The 22,169-nt window shown below is 36.0% G+C and overlaps 1 protein-coding gene across 7 annotated transcripts in view; it reads right to left on the reverse strand.

Annotated features, from left to right (window-relative positions):
• The window catches only part of SORCS1 (sortilin related VPS10 domain containing receptor 1), a 291,500-nt gene that overhangs the window by 99,437 nt on the left and 169,894 nt on the right, over nt 1-22,169 (reverse strand). For all 7 annotated transcript variants that reach the window (XM_080597281.1, XM_080597283.1, XM_080597282.1 and 4 more), the window contains one exon: nt 12,874-13,032. In XM_080597281.1, coding sequence (XP_080453407.1) covers nt 12,874-13,032 — 159 coding nt within the window. The remainder of the gene's footprint in view (nt 1-12,873; nt 13,033-22,169) is intronic.

Raw genomic sequence — 22,169 nt, forward strand, 5'->3', positions numbered from 1 at the left:
AAGGAAAACTGTGAACTGTCTTTTCAGGACACCACTTCAGAGGTTTTGCAAAAAATGCAAACAACCTGAATCATTATGTGCAATCCTTGATTGATTTTTTTTTTTTTTTTTTTTGGAACAAGTAGTGGCAGAGGACTGGCAGGGAAAAAAGGAGTGCGGATGCCTAAGAGAATCACTGAGCAAAGAAGATGATTTTAAAGCTTTGAGTAGCCCAGAAAATAAAATGATTTGAATGTATTTTAAGAATTATGAGACTCTGATTTAAGAAAATTTAAGATCTACTTCCTATTATGCATTATATTGCCATTGGGAATCCCTATTATGCATTATATTGTCACTGGAAATCCCTACATTCCTCAATTTCCCTAGTGTAAAACCTTGGAATGACATGGAAAAACTAATTAATTTTGTAACAGCAGTTTGGTTTATGTTGAAATCTACTTTAAAATATGGAAGCTGGATATCCACCTCTTTGTTTTCATCTCCTTTTTTCTTAAACACTGTCAAAGAAGAGACAGGGAAGAAAGGAGAGGGAATAGAAGATAACCAGATTAGGCAAAGGAAACACAGTTTAGCTTTGTGGATAGAATTGCATACCCTATTAAAACTTCAGTGGTGAGTCTCTTACTTTTCTTTAAGTACAGGTAGATTTTTATTTGAAACTTTACAGCTCACTGACCCTAACAGTAACTGAGGAAAAGTCATTTTTGAAAATTAATCTTTTAGGACAAGTAACAGTGAATTTTGAAAAGTGTTCTGAGGTCGCCTGATCAAGAGCATTACCATTACAAAATGTATTTTTCCCTTTCACATCCAAAATTCATTTCTAGACCTGCTTTCGTAATTGCACAAGAAATACAAACTAACTTAAGAACAGTAAGTGGCTGACAATCTATCTCACCAATACAAATATTTTCCTTTTTATGTCAAAGCAGTTTCTTCCATGACAAGTAACGTCTGTACGGTATTTAGCAATTTAATTTTTAATGAAGTTCAAGTCATCTCACCGTAAAACTTCATTTAATTTCTTAACAGGGAAGCAATCCAAAAAAAATCAGCAAACACCTCTGTGCTTCCAGATGAGGAATATGTAGGATGCAAGATTTCTGGGGACACTAATATTCAGCCAGCTGAAATCATCACAGTAAATCTTGTCTTCACCCTACTCCATCTATAGTTTCTCTGAGCACAGCTTTCAGAAAGTTATCACCTTCCTGAATTTGCTGTTGGTAGTAACAGTATCCTGAATGAATTTATCACAGCCTGCAGATGCTTTATCTGTGCTTGTATAGCATCCTCCTTCATCCTGCAATCTCACTGCAGTGCCAGGTGGTTGAACATCCCCAGTGCCACAGCTTCCCTCTGTCTCTTTTAGCACAAACATTTGGAGGGGTTGTTCACCTGGTGTATCCGGTGATTCCCCTGACAGAACAGAAATTGTGATGCTGCACAGCACCCAGGGAACCCTGCTTTCTCTTACTGTGTGCCCTGAACAGGAGAACTGAGTCAGGCAAAAAGGAGAGACATACAAGACATACAGTAGTTTCAAAGGGAGTTCACAGATACAGCGGTTCTACTATGTCAGGGTTTTCTTCTCAAAATAGAAGCCATTGCCCAGTGAGCTAAGGAAAGCATGTGAGAAAAGGAAATAGCTCTCAGAGGGATATATCAGCTCCCTGGGAACTCATGCCCAAAGCTCTTATTGTCTTTGATGAGGCACTTTAATAACCCGGCTTTAGAAGCTTTTCTTCCTTTGCATTATTTCATCACCAATCTCAGCCTTTACTCAGCAGTGCAAGCAGTATTAATGTATCTTTAGCAAAAGGGAAATTCCCCAACTTATGCAACACCTCCAACAAAAGGGAAAAAGATCCTTTGCATTGAGGATTTTTTTCAGACATTTTATTCTAAGTATCATTCATTTTAGACTGAGTTTATTTAGTTGTACCAGAAAAAAAATATTTGTAGGATAGTTTTTTTGTCATGTACTAGATATGACACAGCTGGGATTATTTTTTTCCCCATTTAGCAATTATAGTGCTCATATGGTTATTTTTTTTAAACCCAAGATCATATTTTGTTGTTGTTATAAAAGCTCATTCTCCCCTGGGACAATTTCTGACAGGCTTCTACAGGCAGTCCCTTCAGAGATGACATTTTATTTTCTTTGGCAAGCACTGCTGTTTGATGACAATTTTCATTATGAGACTGAAATTAGATAATGTTCTCTGCTACACTCTTTTTTCAACCACAAATACAAAAAGAACTTATTACAATGTATGTTCTCATCTCAGGGCCAAGTAGTGATCTGGCAATTCTGTTTTCACTAAGACAAAACTGTTATGAAGTACAAATCTGGTATTGATCTCTCAGATTTGACCCTTCTTCATCAGGGAATAATTCCCTTTTGCTTCTTCTTCTATTTTGTGTTTATTTTTCTGTGCAATACCTGGAAACTTAACAGTCATTAATTTTTTTTTTCTTTTTTTCTTTTTTTTTTTGCTGTTTTTTAAATCTGAATATACTATGAATTAGAAATCTACCAGCTATCTCTTTCAGATGGGAAAATTGAAATACAAAAGAAAATTAAAGTCTGTCCCAAGGTGACAAATACCTTTTGATGATGAACAGGGATTTAAATAAACCATCTGAAATACAAGCCAGTCCCCTAGCTATAGAAAGAACCTTCTTGCAACACCATTCTCCTTCTGGAACAGGGAAAATTGACTTTGGGAATCTCAACTTCTTTCCTGATCATTATCCAACAATACCTGTATGCTACTCACACGCTCTGTTAATTGTTTCCCAAATTGTGCGAGAAGCATAAGAGCTGCTCATGTATTTCACAGTCACAGTGTAAGCTTCACTTTTACATTCTTTGAGATACAAGAGTAACAGCAGGTTAGAGTCACCATGTAATCTTCGCATTCCCTTCTAATTTCCTGATCTGTCCATCACTAGTTTTAGACCTGAGTAATTTATTTTTTATATATATATATATTTTGCATTTTGGCCTATATTCATTGATATAATTTTCATTTTGAGGCAAATAAAAACATTCTTTAATATATAGTTATTTTTAAACAGAAAATATAATTTGTAAACTGGGAAAAATTTTCCAATAATGTGATGAAAATAATGAAGAAAAAATATCTCAAATATGTTTGTAGTTTAAAAACAATGATTTTGTGAAGAGGAATAAAAAAAACTTACATACAAATTCTTAGTAAAAGTAAAATATTTAAAAGAAATGTGTCAAACCTGATTGATTTGTTTACTTCAGTTTGTCAATTTGCACTATAGAAAGTGTTTTAATTCCTGAATACATATTGAGAAAAAATGATGTTTTTCCTAAATGTTCCATGGAGAATAACTGGCATTTTGACTTTACTGATCAAGACTGAAACATCACTTCTAGAAGGGAAACTGTGTACTAGGGAAGAGGAAAAAGAACTCCACATTTTTTTTTATTTCAGCTCTTGAAAATCTCTGTAAAGCTCTCAAGGTCTTCACTTTATAATACGCTCTGATTTTTGGATGGTTCTAGACACATTCTAGATGTCACGTATCTTTCTTTGCCCTTCCATTCTGTATTGTATAGAATTAGCATTGGTATTGTATCATCATATAACCATGAGCCAGTTCACACCTATAAGAGTTCTGTCCCCTTCCATATTTTTTCTATCTCTGTTTTATTCTCCCCTGGTTGGCCCACATATTGTATCTCCAACGCACGTTCTCTTGCAGTCAGATTTCTAAGCTATTTAGAGTAGATTTCATCTACTGTAGTATGCATTTACACAATATAAAAATTACTGGGGCTGTTAGTAACTAGGATAATACGGGGAAATTACAAGTGCAGGTATGTGTAAGGACAAGTTTCCCCTATAATAGGTACTTCTATAAAGGTTTCCATTATTCAGAATGGTGGAAATTAGATTATTTTCCCATATTATTTCTAATACTTTTGTTTTTCTTACACCAAGCAGCATATCAAAGAGTTAGGAGTTAGAAGAATTCTGTGTACATTTACTTATCTCAGGCAGATTAGAAAGGCAACCACCCTCACATTAAAGTGAATAAAAACAAAATTCAATATCTTAAAAGTCAGGGAAATTAGACAAAGTCTAGCTGAACACATGGCAGCATTTTAAACCTCATAAGCCATAAGGGACCATTCAAACCAGAGTACATCTGTCCTAACACAAATATAAAACCTTTGCGTGAAAAAAGACAGAGTCCCAAAGCTGGAAAAGCCAGGGTTAGTGGGCATAATTTTGATTCAGGAAAGGTGAAGTTTTCCTTATTTGCAGATTACAGAGGAATAACTGAATTAGGTTAGAATGAAGTTTAATTTCACCACTATCTCTTCTTAGAAACAGGTCTTTAACAGCTACTTGGAAAAGCAATATCCTAACACTTTGTATATTCAAAAGATCCTCAAAATATGGTCTCAAATTCCAGTAATCCTTGGCTCACAAAATATTGTGGCAGGTAAGGCTTTTCACAATCTAACACACTGCATGAAGAATCACCTCTTTTTGCTTATTCTGAGTTTGTCTCCTGACAATTTCATTTGAATGAAATGCACCTTGTATTGTAAGAGGAAGTGAACAATAGTTTCCAATTTATTTTATAAATATTATTTTCCATAATGGCCTATAGTGTGAATTTTACTCTTTCCTCAGGAGCAAGAAGGTTACTCTTGGAAATGATGGATTATACAGAACAATGGTTCTGTAATAAGATTTCTACATTTCATGGGCTTCAAAACCAGCTTTGAATATTTCACTGAAAACATTTCAACAGATGCCACTGTTTCCTTTCCTCGCATTATTCATCAATTTCTAGATACTTTACAAGTCTCCGAACCAAAATACTATGAACCACAGCATTAATATCAAGGAAGTCAATATTAACTTATAAATTATACATATGTATATATTATATATAAAGATATATATCTAGAATATGCATATATAGAATACGTGTAAGTTATAAGTTAATATATAAAAAATATAACTTGACTGTAAAGAAATGATTCAGTAGCTAGTGAACTGCTTCAATAGTTCCCCCAATGGAGAGAGGTATCTCAAACAGAAACTTACTGCAAAGAACACAATCTTCCCACCATTTCATAGGTAAATTTTGCAAATCTCCACTGAAAAACTATGGAAAAATTGTAGTGTGTAATACAGAGGCTCATCCTTCAGACATTTCGCCTAAAGGGATCACGTGAGTCTCAAGTACTGTAAAACACGAGACCTTCACTCACTCTTATGGAACTAAACCAAACAACACTAACTGAGCATTCATATATTTTCCTAACTTACCAGAAGTCTTATTTGGTTTTGTATTTTTGTGTTTCAGTCTACAAGTGCTTTAAAACTCCAAAACAAGTAACTAAAATATGAGATTTGAAGGTCTAATGATTTTTAGGCATCAAACAAATTTGATTCATGTTGATGTAATCACCTGTGGTACGGGATTCCAACCTACAGAACCCTGTTTGTGTATTTCGAATTGACCAAATCATGAAGTTGAAATCTTCTGACATAAACTCACATTTTCAGAACAAACACAACAAGTTCTTAGCAGTTTCATAAAGTATTGCATCTGGGTGAGCTTGGGAGATGCACTTTAATAAAACTTCACTGTGAACCACCTATTTCATTTACCAGCACTGAATTTTCCCTGAGATTTTCCCAGCCGAAAATCTGGGTCTTATGAGGTGGCTGAATTATGTTTATTTGGCTGTTGAGCCTGATGGGTAACAAAGCATGGCATCAACCAGATGTTACTAGCAAATGCAAACTTGTATTAAAGAAAGCAGTCCCCATCCCTGCTCATTTCCAATGAGCTCTGTACTCCCCCGAGTCAGCACGTAAATGCTACCTGCAAACTCACTGAACTCACCATACTTTCACAGTAATCTCTATATCATCCAGGACAACAAAGAAACAGTTACTCATTTAACATCTGACCATGAAAGCACATATGAAGTATTGAGAATCTGAATGACCCACCAATTCTGATAAAATCTCACTTGAAGGGTCATTATGCTAATCAAGACTTACCATCACCTCATCTGCTCTCAAGAGATTCATTTTCACAGCCAAAGCTTTCTGCCAAACATGAGTCCCTTGTGGCCTCAGCTCCATTTTAACACCTACACAGCATGGATGCAGATATGACCGACCCATTGTGTCCATGATGTTTCATCATTTGGCATTAAAACTAATGGTGTTCTGGTTTCATGGAAGTTTACAAGCAATGGTATTAGCATGATGTCTCCAGTGCACTCAATACTTATGCTAAACATGTGGCAGAAAACACGATTTTAACAGCAGATACTTAAAGGAATCTGCACAGCCAGAAAGAGCTAGTAGTATCACCAGTCTGTTCTCCAAAGCGAGGCTGCAAAATCTTAGCTGCTAACTCAAGCAAGAGGCAGAATTATTCAAGCCAACAACTGATGGCTGAGCTAGACTGTATCTTTTGGAGACAAGTCCAATCTCAATGTTTGAACCTTATTTGAAAAACATTGAATCTTAATTCCAAGGGATGATGAATTTATCACCCTGCTTGGTAAATTGTCCTAAAGGTTAATTCCTTCCTCTGCTCAAAAAAAAGTTATATCTGTAACAGGCAAGAGGCTATCCTGCACTTGCTTTCCGTTGTACTGTAAATGTATTAGGTTGGTTCATAACTTTTTAGATAACTGAATTAAAGAAATGCATTTTGTGCTAAAAGATATATCGTATGAGAATGAGAACAGAACAGAAAATGCTTATTACAGCAGAATTCAGGGGTAAGTGTCAGAATTACCATGCACACATACATAGTTTCATATTTGAAAATAAACTACTTTTTATCATTTTTACTATAGTGGAATCTATGACTCCAAGTGAATTTAGTGTTCACAGGTGCTTTGCATAATAAGAAACTGGAGACACATAGGAGCGTACGGTCAAAACAAATGACAGTCAGAAAAGGGAGAGGAGAATCAGTTACAGAAAAGTGAAGGGAGTTGCTGAAAGCTACAGAGATCAGTGGCAGACTTAGTGATAGCAAACACATTTCCTTATTCACAATCCATTGCACTCTCCATTTCTGAAGAAAAGAAAAAGTCAATTTCATGGAAGTAGGAAAATGGGAATTATATAGAGCAAAAAAACCTTGCAGAGAAACAAGTGATCTACCCGTAGCTATATAGCATCCAAGAACCCCAAAGCAGCAAATGAACAACTTCTCTAAGGGTACAGAGGTCTCATGTTTATACAGATGGATAAGCAAAGACATACTGATTTGCCTAAAGATGAGTGAGTCAGTGGTAGAGAGCAGTGATTAGTGCTTTCCTTCTAAGTCTTTCCTTCTCTTTCACAGATCTTGCCTATGGCCCAGATATGCATCTGCCTTTCTGGACAGACAGGCTGCTGCTAGGTTCTGTTATTTGATTTTTTTTTCTTCTTCAAACTTTTTTTTTTTTGGGGGGGGGGGGGGGGGGAGTGGGGAGGAGGAGGGGAGGGTGTCTTTCTTGTGTACCTTTCACATCTATATAACCTCATTTTGTATGACCTAGGTAGATGAACCCTTCCCTGCCTTAAAGTCAGGGGTATGAAAAGTAACAGAGAGTTTCAGTGTAAACAAAACAGCTTTGATGCCACTTAGTCTATCTCACAAAAGTTACTGATCATATTCACCTGGACAAATATCTACCTCAGAAAAAAAGAGACTGAAAAAAAATAAAATAAAATAAACAACATCTCCCTCCTTCCCCCAAACAAACTAATGCTATAAACAAATAGTACAAGAGAATAGTTTGTAAAGGTTTTGTCCAATGTCAAGTAAATTTTCAGTATGCTGATTGGGGAAGGGAGCTTCCTGTTTACATTTTGATGCAATTTTATTGAGATTTGTTTTTAATTTAGTTTTTTAAATTGAGAACTTAAAACAAAGCCAAGATGGAGCCTTGAACAATGACCCACTACCAGAAACAGGACATCCCCTATTCATTCAGTGATGTCCTCCATGCAGGGAACATCTATATTCCCTCCTTATGCCTCAGTTTCCCTCTCCATAAAATGCAACAGACGATAATTAACAGTTCTGTGAACAAATGACCATTAAGAGGTGAGAAACTTCACCAAGGCCCTAAGGATTGTTCTGACAGAAAGTCACAAGACATGTAGTCATTCAGAAAACTAAAATTTGTGCCATTTCTTCCTGACACGCTCAAGAAGGACAGAAAGGCTTATTTACGACGTATTGTCTGCTAACTCCGAGTAGCTTAAAAACAGCATGATTTTTCTCAAAGGCAAAAATAAAAAAATAATTTAAAAAATCCCTCTTTTTCATAGATAAGGATTAAGAGGCAGAGAGGGTGGGAAATGAGACCAGTGTGATTTTTCACTTCCCATGGTATTTGTCCTCTTGGAGGTTTTGAATGAGGAAAGCATGTACAATTTTACCTTCACATACCCTTCCAACTGCACCTGATCCCACCTTCTTTATTGTAGGAAACTGAGGAAGATGGTATGGTTTGACAACAGATATGTTGTCCCACAACAGACTCCGGAATTGCTGAACAGCACTTTAGCTACGCAGCCAAGAATCAGTCCCTAACACACCTATCTCCACTGTGTGACACACACAGTCAATAAAGGTAGACAGACGGAATTAGATTTTTGGGAAAGTCTAAAATAAAATAAAATAATAATAATAATTAAAAAAAAAAAGAAAAAAAAAAGAAATGTAAACCATTTACTCATGCTGTGTTGACAAAGCTCTTTAAGTCTGGGGTGCCCTGCCTTTCAAGAGTTTGTTTAAAATGAGAGAGGAGAAGCAAAAAGAATAACTCCATTTTAAATTATTATTTTTATTATTATTTTTTAGCCTTTGTTGCTGTTTTTCAGTTCTTGAGTACCTTTACACATTTGTTCTTGAGCTGGGTAATTATGATTCTGCATTTCACCCATCTTGTGTTTCCCAATTTCACCCATATTTCATCTCTCCAAATAGCTCTGTGATTCCTGTCCGATTACTAACCATTCTTCTGTGTGTCTGACCCATCTAAATAGCAGAAGATGTCTCCACATGAAGTAGAGACTCTTACTTCCACCCTCTGATTTCACAGCAAACTACTTCTGAAGATTACACAGTAATACTTAAGTAATACTCCCACAAAATACGGCCCCTCATCCTACAAGCAAGCTGATTAAACCCACAAGAGCTTGCACGTATAAGACCTCCAGCAAGCTTTTACCTTGCAAGCAGAGCTTCACAGTGGCTGAACTTTCCTCCTGATTTGTAACTCCTCTTACACAGAAAACAGAGAAGCATGCAGTAGTTCTGCAATTACAGGGTAAGAATCTGCCATGTAACAACTGCACTTTCAGACAGAACAATGAATGCAATCATGAAGCAATTAGCACAGGTGGCAGATGGTTTGCTACTCTTTTTTTTTTTTTTTTTCCTCAGGACTGGCAGAAAAAGTCATGACTGAATAAGGGACTGGCCTGTCAGCAATGGTAATTCAAGTCTGCTGCCCAAGGCAGAGACAGAGGGGAAAGATAAGTACAAAAGCAACCGAGTCACTGAAGCTTAATGAGTTACTGCTCATCAGCTGAACCCCAGTAATTAACCACATTCATCTGCACACAACACCCAAGAAACTGGGCTGTAAAGTAACTTCAGTTAACATAGATTTCCCTACCATTTAGTAAATCTCTATTCATCCAAACAAAAAAGATCTGTGGTGCTTATCACAGTGATAGACTCAGTGGGCTGTAAAGAGATTGAGGGTTGATGCTTTGTGACCCATTTCCTGTTCATTACAACTGAGCAATAAGAGGCATGCACTAACTTTTGAATTTGCCCTCACCACTACTGAACTGTTTGAATCACTTCTTAAAGTCAAATAGTCCAGTCCCAATGTGATTCCTGTCACCCCAGCTCTTTGCTCTATTCACCACCTGATTTTCCTGGTCTCACCTGCTGCAATGACAAGATGTAAATGATGTAATAATGACTTGGCTTTCTGGAAGGATGTAAATGTGTTTTCTAATTGATTCTCACCTCCCTCCCGACTGCCAACAGCAGTATTATTAAACGAATTCAACAATCCTAACTGGTCAGAATATAACTTAAAGCATCAATGAAACCTCCATAGCCTCTTCAGTCCATGCATGGTATCTAGGTCAGTGATATGACAATGTAAATTCTTTACCATGCAGCTATGTTTCCCTTGCTTCCAAGGGTGATTCTTTATCAGTCAGCACACAGTGCCTGGAATGCAAGGAGTATTGGTTCTCTTTCCTTAAATACAGCCTTAGCAAGAGAATGTAATATAGCACACTGCAAGATCATTTGTTCCAAACTGCCCCACAGCTCCCATTGCAATTATCTAGATATCCACAGGACTACATAATTACTCTGTGAAAATTCTGCCTTTAGATATGCAAAAACGAAACCAGAGGGAGCCATTTACACTTAGCCACAGGCAGAATTTAACCCTTAGTTTGACTTACATTTAATTTAGTCCAAGCTGATTAATACTCCTTGCCTGTTGGTTATGCTCTATGGTTCTTGGCCAAAGATCGTTGAAGTCAGAAAATATCTCCATTAGGCTTCACAGTAGAAACCAGTCCTGTGACTCATGTCTATATGGAGGACTTTTAAAATTCTATTTCAGAGGTAATTGGTACAGATATACAGTGCTACATGATTTTTTCTTGCAGCTATAGTACTGAATTCCCAACAGCTATCCAATTTGCTAGTCAATGTCACAACACAAAGAAAATTTAACATACAGACTGCATCCTCTCACTGAAAACTCCCTGTAAACACACCTCCCACACCAACTCCATGAATTCAGGTTAACACACAAAAGGGTCCTTCATTCCTATATCCAGTTTGTTTGTTTGTTTTTCTTTTAAGAATTCTGTAAAAGAAAAGAGTGGGAGTTTCCTATGGAACACTGACAATATACTTGCTGGTAGCCATCTACCATAAATTAAATGTGCATTATCTGTATGGAGTCTAATTCAGAATTATTTCCTGAACAGGTTGACTATCCCAACAGCAGAAATTCATTTTTGACTATATCCTAACTCTATTTGACAAATTTACCACTAGAAGTTTCATTGACCTTCGCACAATAAATCTCCTGTTACCAATACACATTAACTTTCATTCCAAAGGGTCCTAAAAGACAGCATGTACAAGATTCTGTTCTGTTTCATATCATTCTAGGGAATTCAACAGCCACAAGGGAATGAAAACATTTTGACTTTCTCTAATTACATACCAGAAATCACACCCAGAAATCATTTTATCTGCACCTTCCATTGGAACAGATTATAACCACAGTACATTCCACAAAATGCTACAAGAGAGGGGTGAGTGAAAAATATTGCATGTAATTGACTCTAGAGGAAGAATTAGGCAGGCATGATGCATTTTCTAACATTCAGTTTTGGAAGGATATTAAGCTACAGGGCTGGAATTGTACTGGTTTTCAGCTTAAAGTGTAGGACCGAACATCTATTCCAAAAGTTCCTATAAGATCATTTTGTGACCTTAGCTAATTATTCAACTTCCTCATGCCTTTATTTTCTCAGGTATACAGTAATAGTAACTACAAAACTAACTTAGGCAAAAGGAAAATTAACTTTTTAATCTTTATATAATGAATTCAGATACTAACTTGAAAGACATCACAGAATTCAAACTTTTATACTGATACTTTAATACATAATCTGAACAATGTAACTGATATTTTGATTATTGATCAGATTCAGAGTCTCATAGATTAATTATATGTAAAACAAAAAGAGACATCCAAATCACTTTGTATGATGGCTTGCAAACAATGCCAAGACATTTCACTCTGTTATCCCTCTTGGGAGCTTAGTTAATTGTTTTGGTCTGTCTTTTACTCAAAAGCAACAAGAAGTCAACATGTGAAATCCACCATTTCTCAGAGCAGTTTGCTCCAACGGCCCGCAACTTCACAGTTGAGTTTAGCTGTCATTGACTCCTAGCCATCCATTCCTGTTACAAGGTTTTTTGCTAGATCAGAAAGTTTACTTGTACGTGTCATCTTCCCCATGAAGATATTTATATACAGTAATACAGAATCATAGAATGGTTAGGATGGAAGGATATTCCCCAGGTTAAACAACCCTAACTCTCTCATAGTTTCCTTTCAATCTGCTTTTTGGTAAACTAAACAGATTGAGCTCTATAAAGTCCTTCAAAGGAAATGACTGACTTGTGCATATTGATATGTGTGATTTTCAGAAACTGTTAACAATGAGGTTTCTCACAGCCAAGTCCCATTCTGGTGTCTCAAGTTTGGCATCAGTAAATTTCACAGCATCCAACTGATAGATTACCCATACTGAAGGAACTGGCCTTCAAAGGAAATTGATTCACTGCTACTTTGAAAATATGCCAACCAGATAGAAACGAGCAATCTCTTATTCTGTTCTTGGATCCGGTACCAGAACGGCATGAGAGAAGTGTTAAATAAGAGGACAAATAACCAAATTACAGGATGCTTTTCTTACCCTGAAGAATCCTAGATATATTCTCTTCCCATTGACTGTCCAATGATATTGCCAAAAGGATTGGTGAACAAATGCATGTTGACGAGTCAGTCATAGAGAGCTAGGCCCCATGAACCCATTAGATGCCTATGTCCTTTACTTTGCCCTACAGATCAAGGATTACCCAATGTCTCCTGCTGGAAATACCACCTTAGTTACTACAAAAATTGTTCTGAATGCTCTGCAGCAGTTAAGTAGGGAGATGGAGAAACACCAGGTTGTCCCTAAGCACATAAAGCAAGATGCTACTAACAATTCTTACCTTTTGATCTTGACTATATGCTAAGATCCAATCTTCCTGCTTTGGGTGGAAGAGCAGACTGTGGATGTAGAAGTTCAGACGGTACTTTTGATAGGTGGCACCTTCATCAGAACTAATCAATAAACTGCTCTCAACCTCTGGGTCAGTCAGCAGCATAATCTATGGAAAGGAAAGATGGAAACACAGTAGTGAAGAGGAATCAGAAGACAGGAACTTCCGATAACCTTATTAAACAGTTTGTTTCAAAATGCTTCAATCCAATATCAAAACTAAGCATAGCCAAACGTTCAGTAAGGAAATTAGTATGTTTAAATACATATATAAGCACATAACATACAATCAAATAGGGAAAATAACCATCACTAGGTTAAAACAGACCCAAATGAAGTCTATGCTGAAATTATCAGAAAAAATCAAACATGAAATTTGTATTTCAAGAGTGAAAATAACTTATTAAGCAACCACAGCAGGCTGCTAGGGTCTTTGGGATCCATCTATTGGAAAAGCAGATGAAAAGTAAGGTGTTAAGAAGAAGAAAGAAAAAAAAGATGGGGGGAGGACAGAGACACACACAGAATGATCTCTAATGGTGAGGTTTGTTAGACTGTGGCAGAATTTTCAGAGAAAATGACAGTTTCATTGCCTGAAATGTTATAATCTGGCTGTCTGCAAGAAGCAATCTTGCTTTGGCAGAAGAACACATTTGATAACGTGCTGGGTTCTTTCCATCTCTAGTTTCTATGGTGCTGTGAATTACAGATTCACTAGTGTATCAAAAATAATCTCTGCAGAGAAAAGTTGTTTTCTTGCTTTGTCCAAGAGTGTTAGGTCAGGGATGACAGAAGATCTATGGCTTTCAGTTATAGTAGCTACTTCTCCCCGTTAACTATGGTATTAATTGGACTGCATTGCTGATGAATCAGAGAGAATAATGAGAAAGTTTTCTCGTGTTTCTCTGCATGAGAGAGAATACACAGCTTTGAGCAGTACAAAGAAATCATTTCAGTATTTCAGCAAGCAACAAAGTAATACCCCTAAGGAGTGTGAATGAGGCACTGTGAATGACAAACATGAAAAGTTCTGAATATTTGCCTGAGCAGGTATTAAAGCACTGAATCATTAGCATCATTTTAATTTCATTTTACTTCATTTTTAAGTACTGGTGTTGCTGTTGCTTTGCAAGTGGCAAACTCTAATCTGTCTTTAGACAAGCCTGAAATGAAAGGACCTACACCTGGAATTTCTCAGAGCAAATTCGTATTTGAGTTTTGACACTGCACAAACACACATTTCATTTCTTTCTCTTTAATTAGGCAGGTAGGTTAGGTACAACAATTAATTACCTATGAATTATAGGGCACCATAAGTCTTGATATACACAGATTATAAAGAATTAGTTGTATGTGAAGGTGTAAATACACATGTCCTTCATTACTGGATAGCTGCCAGATGTTTTTATCTATGACTAGAAAAACCCTTGGTAGCATAACAATTTGGCCAGTGACTTGGAAGGCTGGGATATTACTTCAAACTCCCAAAAATGTAATATCCTGAATGATCTTAGACCAGTTACATTTCCTTGCCACACTGTATCTCTAATGCAAAATAGGGTAATGTTCCCATCACAACAGAAAGGCGTTATCACCTTCTGTATTTGTGGTCTACTTTTGAAATCTTACGATGAAAACATGCACTATCAGAATTAAATATTCTTATTTTTATTTAACACTTTAAAATACATCAAGCATATAATTGATGTGGCTTCTAAACTGAAGATTGCATGATAGAAACTACGCAGAAAGCATTAATAATCAAAGCATCAATATATAGACCATCTATTTTCACTAAGTAACCTATGCAGCTTCTGAAGCCAAAAATTAATTGTCATGTTTATCAGTTAGTTTTTTTTTTTCTTACCAGAAAGATTTCTGGGACAATGTTCCTATGGTTAATATTTATCAATTGCATACTCTGATTCAGAAATTGTGATTTTCCTATTTTTATGACTCCCTTCATAAGTGGATTTTGTTTATGCTAGTATTTGGAAATTTCACAGCGCAGCATTAATTTGGACTATAGCAACTAAAGCAGAAATAAGCACAAATCAATGGCCTTGATCCCAGCTCTCTGAAGTTAATAAGAGACTTTTCATTGACTTTGGATTGTGTCTCTAAAGCAAGTTGTTAATCAAGATCCACTCTAGTCTCACATACCTCTTTCTACCTGCATAAGCAACTCATCTGACCTCATCACTGCCACATCCAAGAACATCAAAGCCTTAACACATTTTCTGTCATGCCATTCCTCTGAAGTGTGAAAGTGCTCTTATCTCCATTTTATAGAAAGGGAATTGAGGGACAAACTGCTGAGGCACTGAAGCACCTAATTCCTCATTCAATCAATAAAAGTAAAGCACCCAAACAGATTTGCCAGCACTGCTGACTTTGGCTTTAATCTGCTAACTACCACCCTGGGCTATTACTACTGTGTTCTCAGGTACCTGCACTCTCCAGAAGTCTTGACCATTGCACTGCAATGACCAGCATGTCTGTACATATGAAGTGTTTCAGGACGCATCTGTTTTACTACACATGCTGACAGCAACAGCATTGTACGTGTGGCAGGACTGTGCAGAACTGCTGAAGACTTATGCAAGGGCATACAGAGAGTCAGAAACAGGGGACCGAGGTGACAGATGACTCTCCAGCCACTAGTCTGTTAACTATGAGACCAACTTTCAGTGCTGGGACAGCGTTCTCTGTTCCACCGTTGTACCAAGCGTTGCCAATCACTTTGCAAAGATGTCCTAAAATGAAACAAGCTAGAACTGACTAAGCAGTTACAACCCACATCACAGTCAGAGTCCCCTGTTACTTACAAGATAAGAAAAGCAAATTTAAATACCAGATATCTGCATATAAATAATCAGAGTTACAAGTCCAAAAGTTAGCATTTGTTGGATGAGAAGCAGAAATTGACAATTGAGTTAAAAAATTGTCAGAATGAACGGGAAACACCACGTATATGTATCTGTATGAACCTTTCAGATCAGAGCAGTAGTGTACTTCTGAAATTAATCCCTCAAATTTTCAGAGGAAATCTCTACAGCAAATCCTTATATACTATGTTCTAGCTCATTCCACAGGGTGATCTCAGGGCACCAGATTTGAATTCCCTTTCAATAAAACTAAACCAGAATATATTTCAGAAGTGCACCTAATGTGCTCCAACCACTACTAGACATTTAGCCCAGAGTACCCAGTTAGCACTAGTCTAAAGTCTAAAAACGCCCATAACGTGGATGTCATCTCAGCATCAACTGCTTCATTCTACAAACCTACTTTCACTGCGTGCTAAAGTAGATGCACAGTAGTTTAGTTCTATTTTCTAGGTTGTGTGGAACATAAATGAGAAAGGAGAGAAAGTACAGTTAATTTTAATGTTTGTGTTGCAGTGTAAGAAGTACATAGTAAATACATTTTAGACTTTCCTTTGAAATAAATGAAGCCAACTTCTACTTTGAAGTAGTCTATTACCCATTGACTTGATTCAGTTGCTTATACAGAAAATAAAAAGTGGACACAGACACGCTGAATAGGAAAGCATGAAAAATAAAAACAAAAGTAGCACAGAGAATCTAACTTTAGAAGTCAAATATCTAATTAAGTTTGTAATATCTAAGAACATCTCAAAAAGGAGATTAGAAGGAAACTACTTTTAAACTTCCCACTTCACTGTAGAAAACATACTGGATTACCTTAAATGTAAACTCCTCAAAGCAGGAACTATCTTGTTGCTCTGTTTCTGCAACATGTCACTGCTTTCCCAGCTAATACCGGTTTCTGGAGAAACGTACTCTGGACATCATGGACATTTTTGCACAATAAAATCACATATTAAATCTATCCAGGTGCCTAGAGAACATCACAGAATAAGTAGGGAAAGACAACCTGGCTGATGAAGTCATAGGATTTTTGATGTTTGAGACTTGCCAAAGTCTCTTAAAGATCTGAAACTGTTATAGGATAAAAAGACCATTCCACAGATTAATTAATTGTTACAAGATTAGAAATAGAGGTTAGGGAAAATATTTTCCATTTCTACAATGGAGAGAAGCATTCATCTGGAATTTTCCCTACGTTTTGTGAGGTGATCCAGTTTGCTGATGGCAGTAAGGTACTCATAATAAAAAATAAATAAATTATAATAATATATTATTATACTGTAATATATTACATAATATAGAATATATATAGTATATAATATATATTACGTAATACATTATATTAGCAATTATAATATATTATTATATGTAATATAACAAAAATAACAATAAAAAGCCATCTATGGAGAGCTGTAAAAGGATTTCACTATATTCAGTACCTGAGCATGACAGGTGAAATTCAGTGATGATACATGGGAGGGGAAAAAAAACAGAGAAAGGCAATCCCAAAGTAACAGAGAGAAAAATAGTCTCTACATAACTGTTTTCTTTCAGGAGAGATCTGTCGGGGTTTCAATGAAGAGCCCTGTGAAACCGCAAGCTCCTTCCTCAGATTCTATCAAAAACACTCAAATACAGTAGTAGGAATTATCAGAAAGTAAGTAAACAGCATGATAATAATCCTCTTAGGTCACTGCAAAGTTTTCCCACATCTTAAACACTGGCTGCTGTTCTTATCCTCCACCTTAAAATAAAAGGTTATAGTAGAAAATACAGCAGAGTAAGAAGGGTGTTCAAAGAAAGAAATGAAACATTTTTCATACAAGCACCAAATAAACACACTTCCAATCTTCCAAAGAAGATAAATGAGAGGCAATTTGATCAAGGCCTAGAAAACTATAAATGGCCTGGAAATACTTAGAGAACAATTATTCACTCTGTCATAACACAAAACTCATGAGCATCAAATGAAATTTTATGACTGAGATACAAAACACAGGCAGTTCCAGGACTCTTACCTGGTTAAACCATGGAAGTCATTAACAGATACGTTCTTGGATAAAATATCCATCAATTCAAACAAACAAACAAACAAAAACAACAATAATATTGTCTCAGGAATCTGAGCTACAAATTGTTGGATGCTAGAAAATTATATAGAAAAATATTACATACTTGCCTTGATCTGACACTTCCCTCTCAACAGAGAGGAAAGTGTAATTGGTAAAGTTTCAGCCTGATTTATCATGGTTGTTCTCATAGACAACATTGGAAACAGAATAAAAATTATAAATTATAATAACATTATCAGAGCTGGCGAGCTGATCGATGTATGCTACTTGTATACAAAGAATTGTGCCCATAATTTTTATTTTGACAGCTTTTAAACTGATTCCACCATTATAAAATAAAGTGATTAATACAGGAGTAATGAGTAACATTTCTTTGCTTCATGCTTCCAGGAAAAGCCCACTGTAAAGGGAGACCCAACCTTACAGTGCCTCTGGTCTGGTAATTGTCTTACGTTGAACTAAATGAAGAGTGAAGTCAGTCAAGATTTCACTTCTCCCCAGCAGAAGTAATTGTTCAGATCAGTGCTCAGCAATGATCAGAATCTGCTTACTCACACCAGGCACAGCAAGCACACGCTGCACTTCCTGATACTTCAGATGGATTAGTTTTTTTTCTCTGTAAAATAAGTCAATAAAGTCAACACAGGCTTTTGCAACCAAATGCAGGGACCCATTAATCATCCACCCCCTGAAAAGGGAGAAACTTTATTTGCTTTTCCTAGAGGTGACAAATGAACATAAAACATAATTTATAGATCTTAAACACCCCACAATTTTCACCCTTTTTTTTGGTGCTAACTCTGCTGATGGCAGATTGCACTTGAAAACTATGTATATTTTTGCTGTCCTTACAAAGTAACCCAGGAACGCTCTGCAAGAGGATCTGTCATGCTTTTAGAGATGGAACTGTGATCTGTATACAATTGCCCTGAAAGCCAGATTCAGCAGCTTAGTAAAAACAAGTCCAGAACTGCTCTCAACCTTTACCTATTTTATTACCTCATATTTCTCTTTGATCAAGTTTTTTTTTTTTTTTTTTTCTAATTTTTTATAGGAAAGAGCATCGTATCAGTCAAACAGAACAGTACGAAAAAATCCAGCTATATTCCAGGGACTCAAGCTGGTCTTTCACTCAGTTCTGATGTATGAAAAGATACAGGTCAAATCTACTAAAAGATCCTTCACCATCTTCACCGATTACGTACTTCATGCATAGACCTAACAGTTGTACCCACATGGAACAAGTAACATTTCTCACAGGAAAACAGAGGAGTGAATACAGCAAAACATGTAATCAGCAAAGAGGAACAGAACTGTGCCATTCCAACAAATCTGGGCATTCCCTACTTGAATGCTTTAAATATTTAGATTTTTTTTTCAGCTCCTCTACATGCCAGTTACATAATCTTAGAAGTTTTTTTGTTTGTTGGTTTAAAAAACATGGCACCTGATTGCAAAAGCATCAGTGCAATGAAGTCCCAGCACAATGAAATGTAATTTCTGCCACTTTACATATCACTTCTGAATTTGGATTGTCATTTACAAGGCATGAAGATTGTGTAAATAGAGAACCTGATTCTCCAGATTCAGCAATTTGCACATGAATTTCAAAGCAATGCACCCTGCTTTTAAATAATCGAACTAGTTCTTTGCTTAAACTTTTTCATGGCCTAGAATAAGAAGTGAATTAAACAGGCCAAAGAACTGAACTGCTTTGGTCATGACATTCTGAAATTAATGCAACACCACTGTAATGCAAATTAGACCAATTCCTTTTACAGGACTGAGTTGCTAGAAGCAGTAGGTAGTTGCAAGAGCAAATAAATTAGGGACAAAATTACGAAAAAGAAGTAATTCAAGCATTCATTTGGATATTAACGGAGAAAGAGGAGACTGAAGCCTCTGCGACACTTAGCAAGATTTATTCATAGATTAACATCAACTGCTGTAGAACTGTGCTCATTAGTACTGCCACCAAAATTTGGCCCAAGTCTTTGTTTTAAATAAATTTGCTAACAGCTAAATGAAAACATGAAATGAGCTAGAGCTGACAGTTTTGAAGCTGTCTCTAACACCAACTAAAAGACAAGGTAAGTTGCTGAGCAATTTCATTAAGACACCATTAAAATTATACACCAATAATTCAATCAAAGTACTGTGAAGAGTTTCATTGCCAGAAATTCTTGTTAACTCAGAAAGTGCAGCAATTCTGTAGGGAAATAAAAGACTTAAGTGAAAGAATTATACTTTTCAACTCTTTGAAGGAAAAAAATGCTTTTGAAGGATGAACTGGTTTGGAATAGTCTCAGAAATAAGTTTAAATGACCACATTAATACAAAGAAAAGGTTTGTGGATGAGTTATTTTGCACTATAACTCAGTGACTTAAGAATACAGGTGTTCTTATTCATAAAAAGACATATAATCCAACTTCATACTGTCAGTCTGCACTTTGCTGAGATGGAGGCTAACATACTCTAAGTCTCCCCTAAATAAAATTATGCTCTTGATCACTAGATAGTATAATTTAGCTTCAACCTCAATCAAGATCTGAGCAGTGAAAATGCTAACACCATTTCCCCCAAGAACACACGGGAGGTCCATAACTGGTCAGATATTACCATCTTCCACAAATCTTGGCTTTTTATAGGCAAGAGATATGATGTGGTGAAAGGTTCAGATGGTGAATTCATCTTGTTTGCACACATGAAAGATTTAATGCTCATTGAGTGATAATACATTTCTTGCCAGCAGAATACTAGATGGCAAAGGGCTATCACTTAAGAGAGGAAAAATTATCACCTGCCAATATTTTTGAAAGCTGGGATTGTACAGTGTTCCTAGCAGAAGAACTGCTGAGAATTGTATTTGGCATCTTGATGAATGTGGCTTGAAATAAAAAGCTGGCCAGTGACTGGAAAACTGAATCTATTTACCTGTTCTATATTAGTGAAGAAGTCCACTACAGGCCAAAAGTGATAGCAAAGCAAAGCAGCCAATGAAATTTCTACTTTTTATTAGGTGTGGGAATCCTCAGGGGTTGTTTTATGAGACAGCAAGAGTGAACGCAAATGTCAACAACAACATACAAAAAAATAAAAGACAGACTTTGGAACTCCCCCTTATCGAAGCTGCAGACGGTAACAGAAATAGTCACATCCAAAAATTTTTGTTTGCCTCTTCAGTTTTACAGAGTAATACTGTTGTAGTGAAAGTCCAAAATATTCTCTAAAGGAAGAAGACACACTTTGTAAGAAAATTTTCCCTTTGGGAATATGTCTTTCTCCCTGGTCTGCACATAGACAGAAAACAGGTTGTATATACATGTGGTTGTATATAGGTGTGGAAGTCACAAAATACATTAAATGTTAGTAGCTATTCTGCCCTAAGTGTTCTGTTTAGAAGTTTTGGAATAAATTTACATATATATATATATATATATATATTTTTACTTTATTTTAACATCAGATTCTTCTAAGTGGCTAAGCAAAGAGTATTGAAATGATACCGATCCCTACCACACACATTACCCAGAAAAGAAAGAAAAAGAAAAAAATAAAAAGAGAGAAAAAAAAGATTAATAATTAAAAAAAAAAAAAGAATTTTCACCCGTTTCAAAAGAATATCCCTTTATGCAATGAATGGAAATCTCCACCAGCTGTCCAAGAAAATATACATTTTATATTACACTTCTAGAAACTAGAGCAATATTGTTACCCTATGCACCGAGAAAGACCCTTGCAGATCGCTGATGGCTACCTTGGCTGAACAAAATGTCTTCCTTTCGTTATGGGATTTAAAAAAAATATGGCCATAGAGTTTTATATTATAAGCTAAATTGCTTTATAAGCTAAATTGCTGCTCTTTATGCCTTAGTCCATATTTGCTTGAGCACAATATTTTCAGTCCTACCCAGATGTGTTTGAATGGACGTGATTTAATACAATTAAAAGCACTCCATTAACAACTGGGAGCTTTAAAAAAAACATTTTCTTCTAAGTGAATAAAAGATCATTGCAGCCCACTGTTTCCCCTTTTCATATTGACTGAAATAATTAACAGTTTCTAATAAAAGTAAAAGTTATAATTCTCTCAATACCTAAATATTTTAAGTGAAACAAAAACTTTTTTTTTTTCCATGTTTAGAAACACTACCCGAATTACAACTATTGTTATGGTTTTTCAATGATAATCATAATCTTAATAGCCAGTTAACATTTCAGGGTTTCTTTTTCAAACATGTTATACAATATTAGATTTTCATTAATACATGACTGTGGT

The sequence above is a fragment of the Anser brachyrhynchus genome, assembly GCF_964034855.1.
Source record: "Anser brachyrhynchus genome assembly, chromosome: 6".
Lineage (NCBI taxonomy): Eukaryota > Metazoa > Chordata > Aves > Anseriformes > Anatidae > Anser > Anser brachyrhynchus.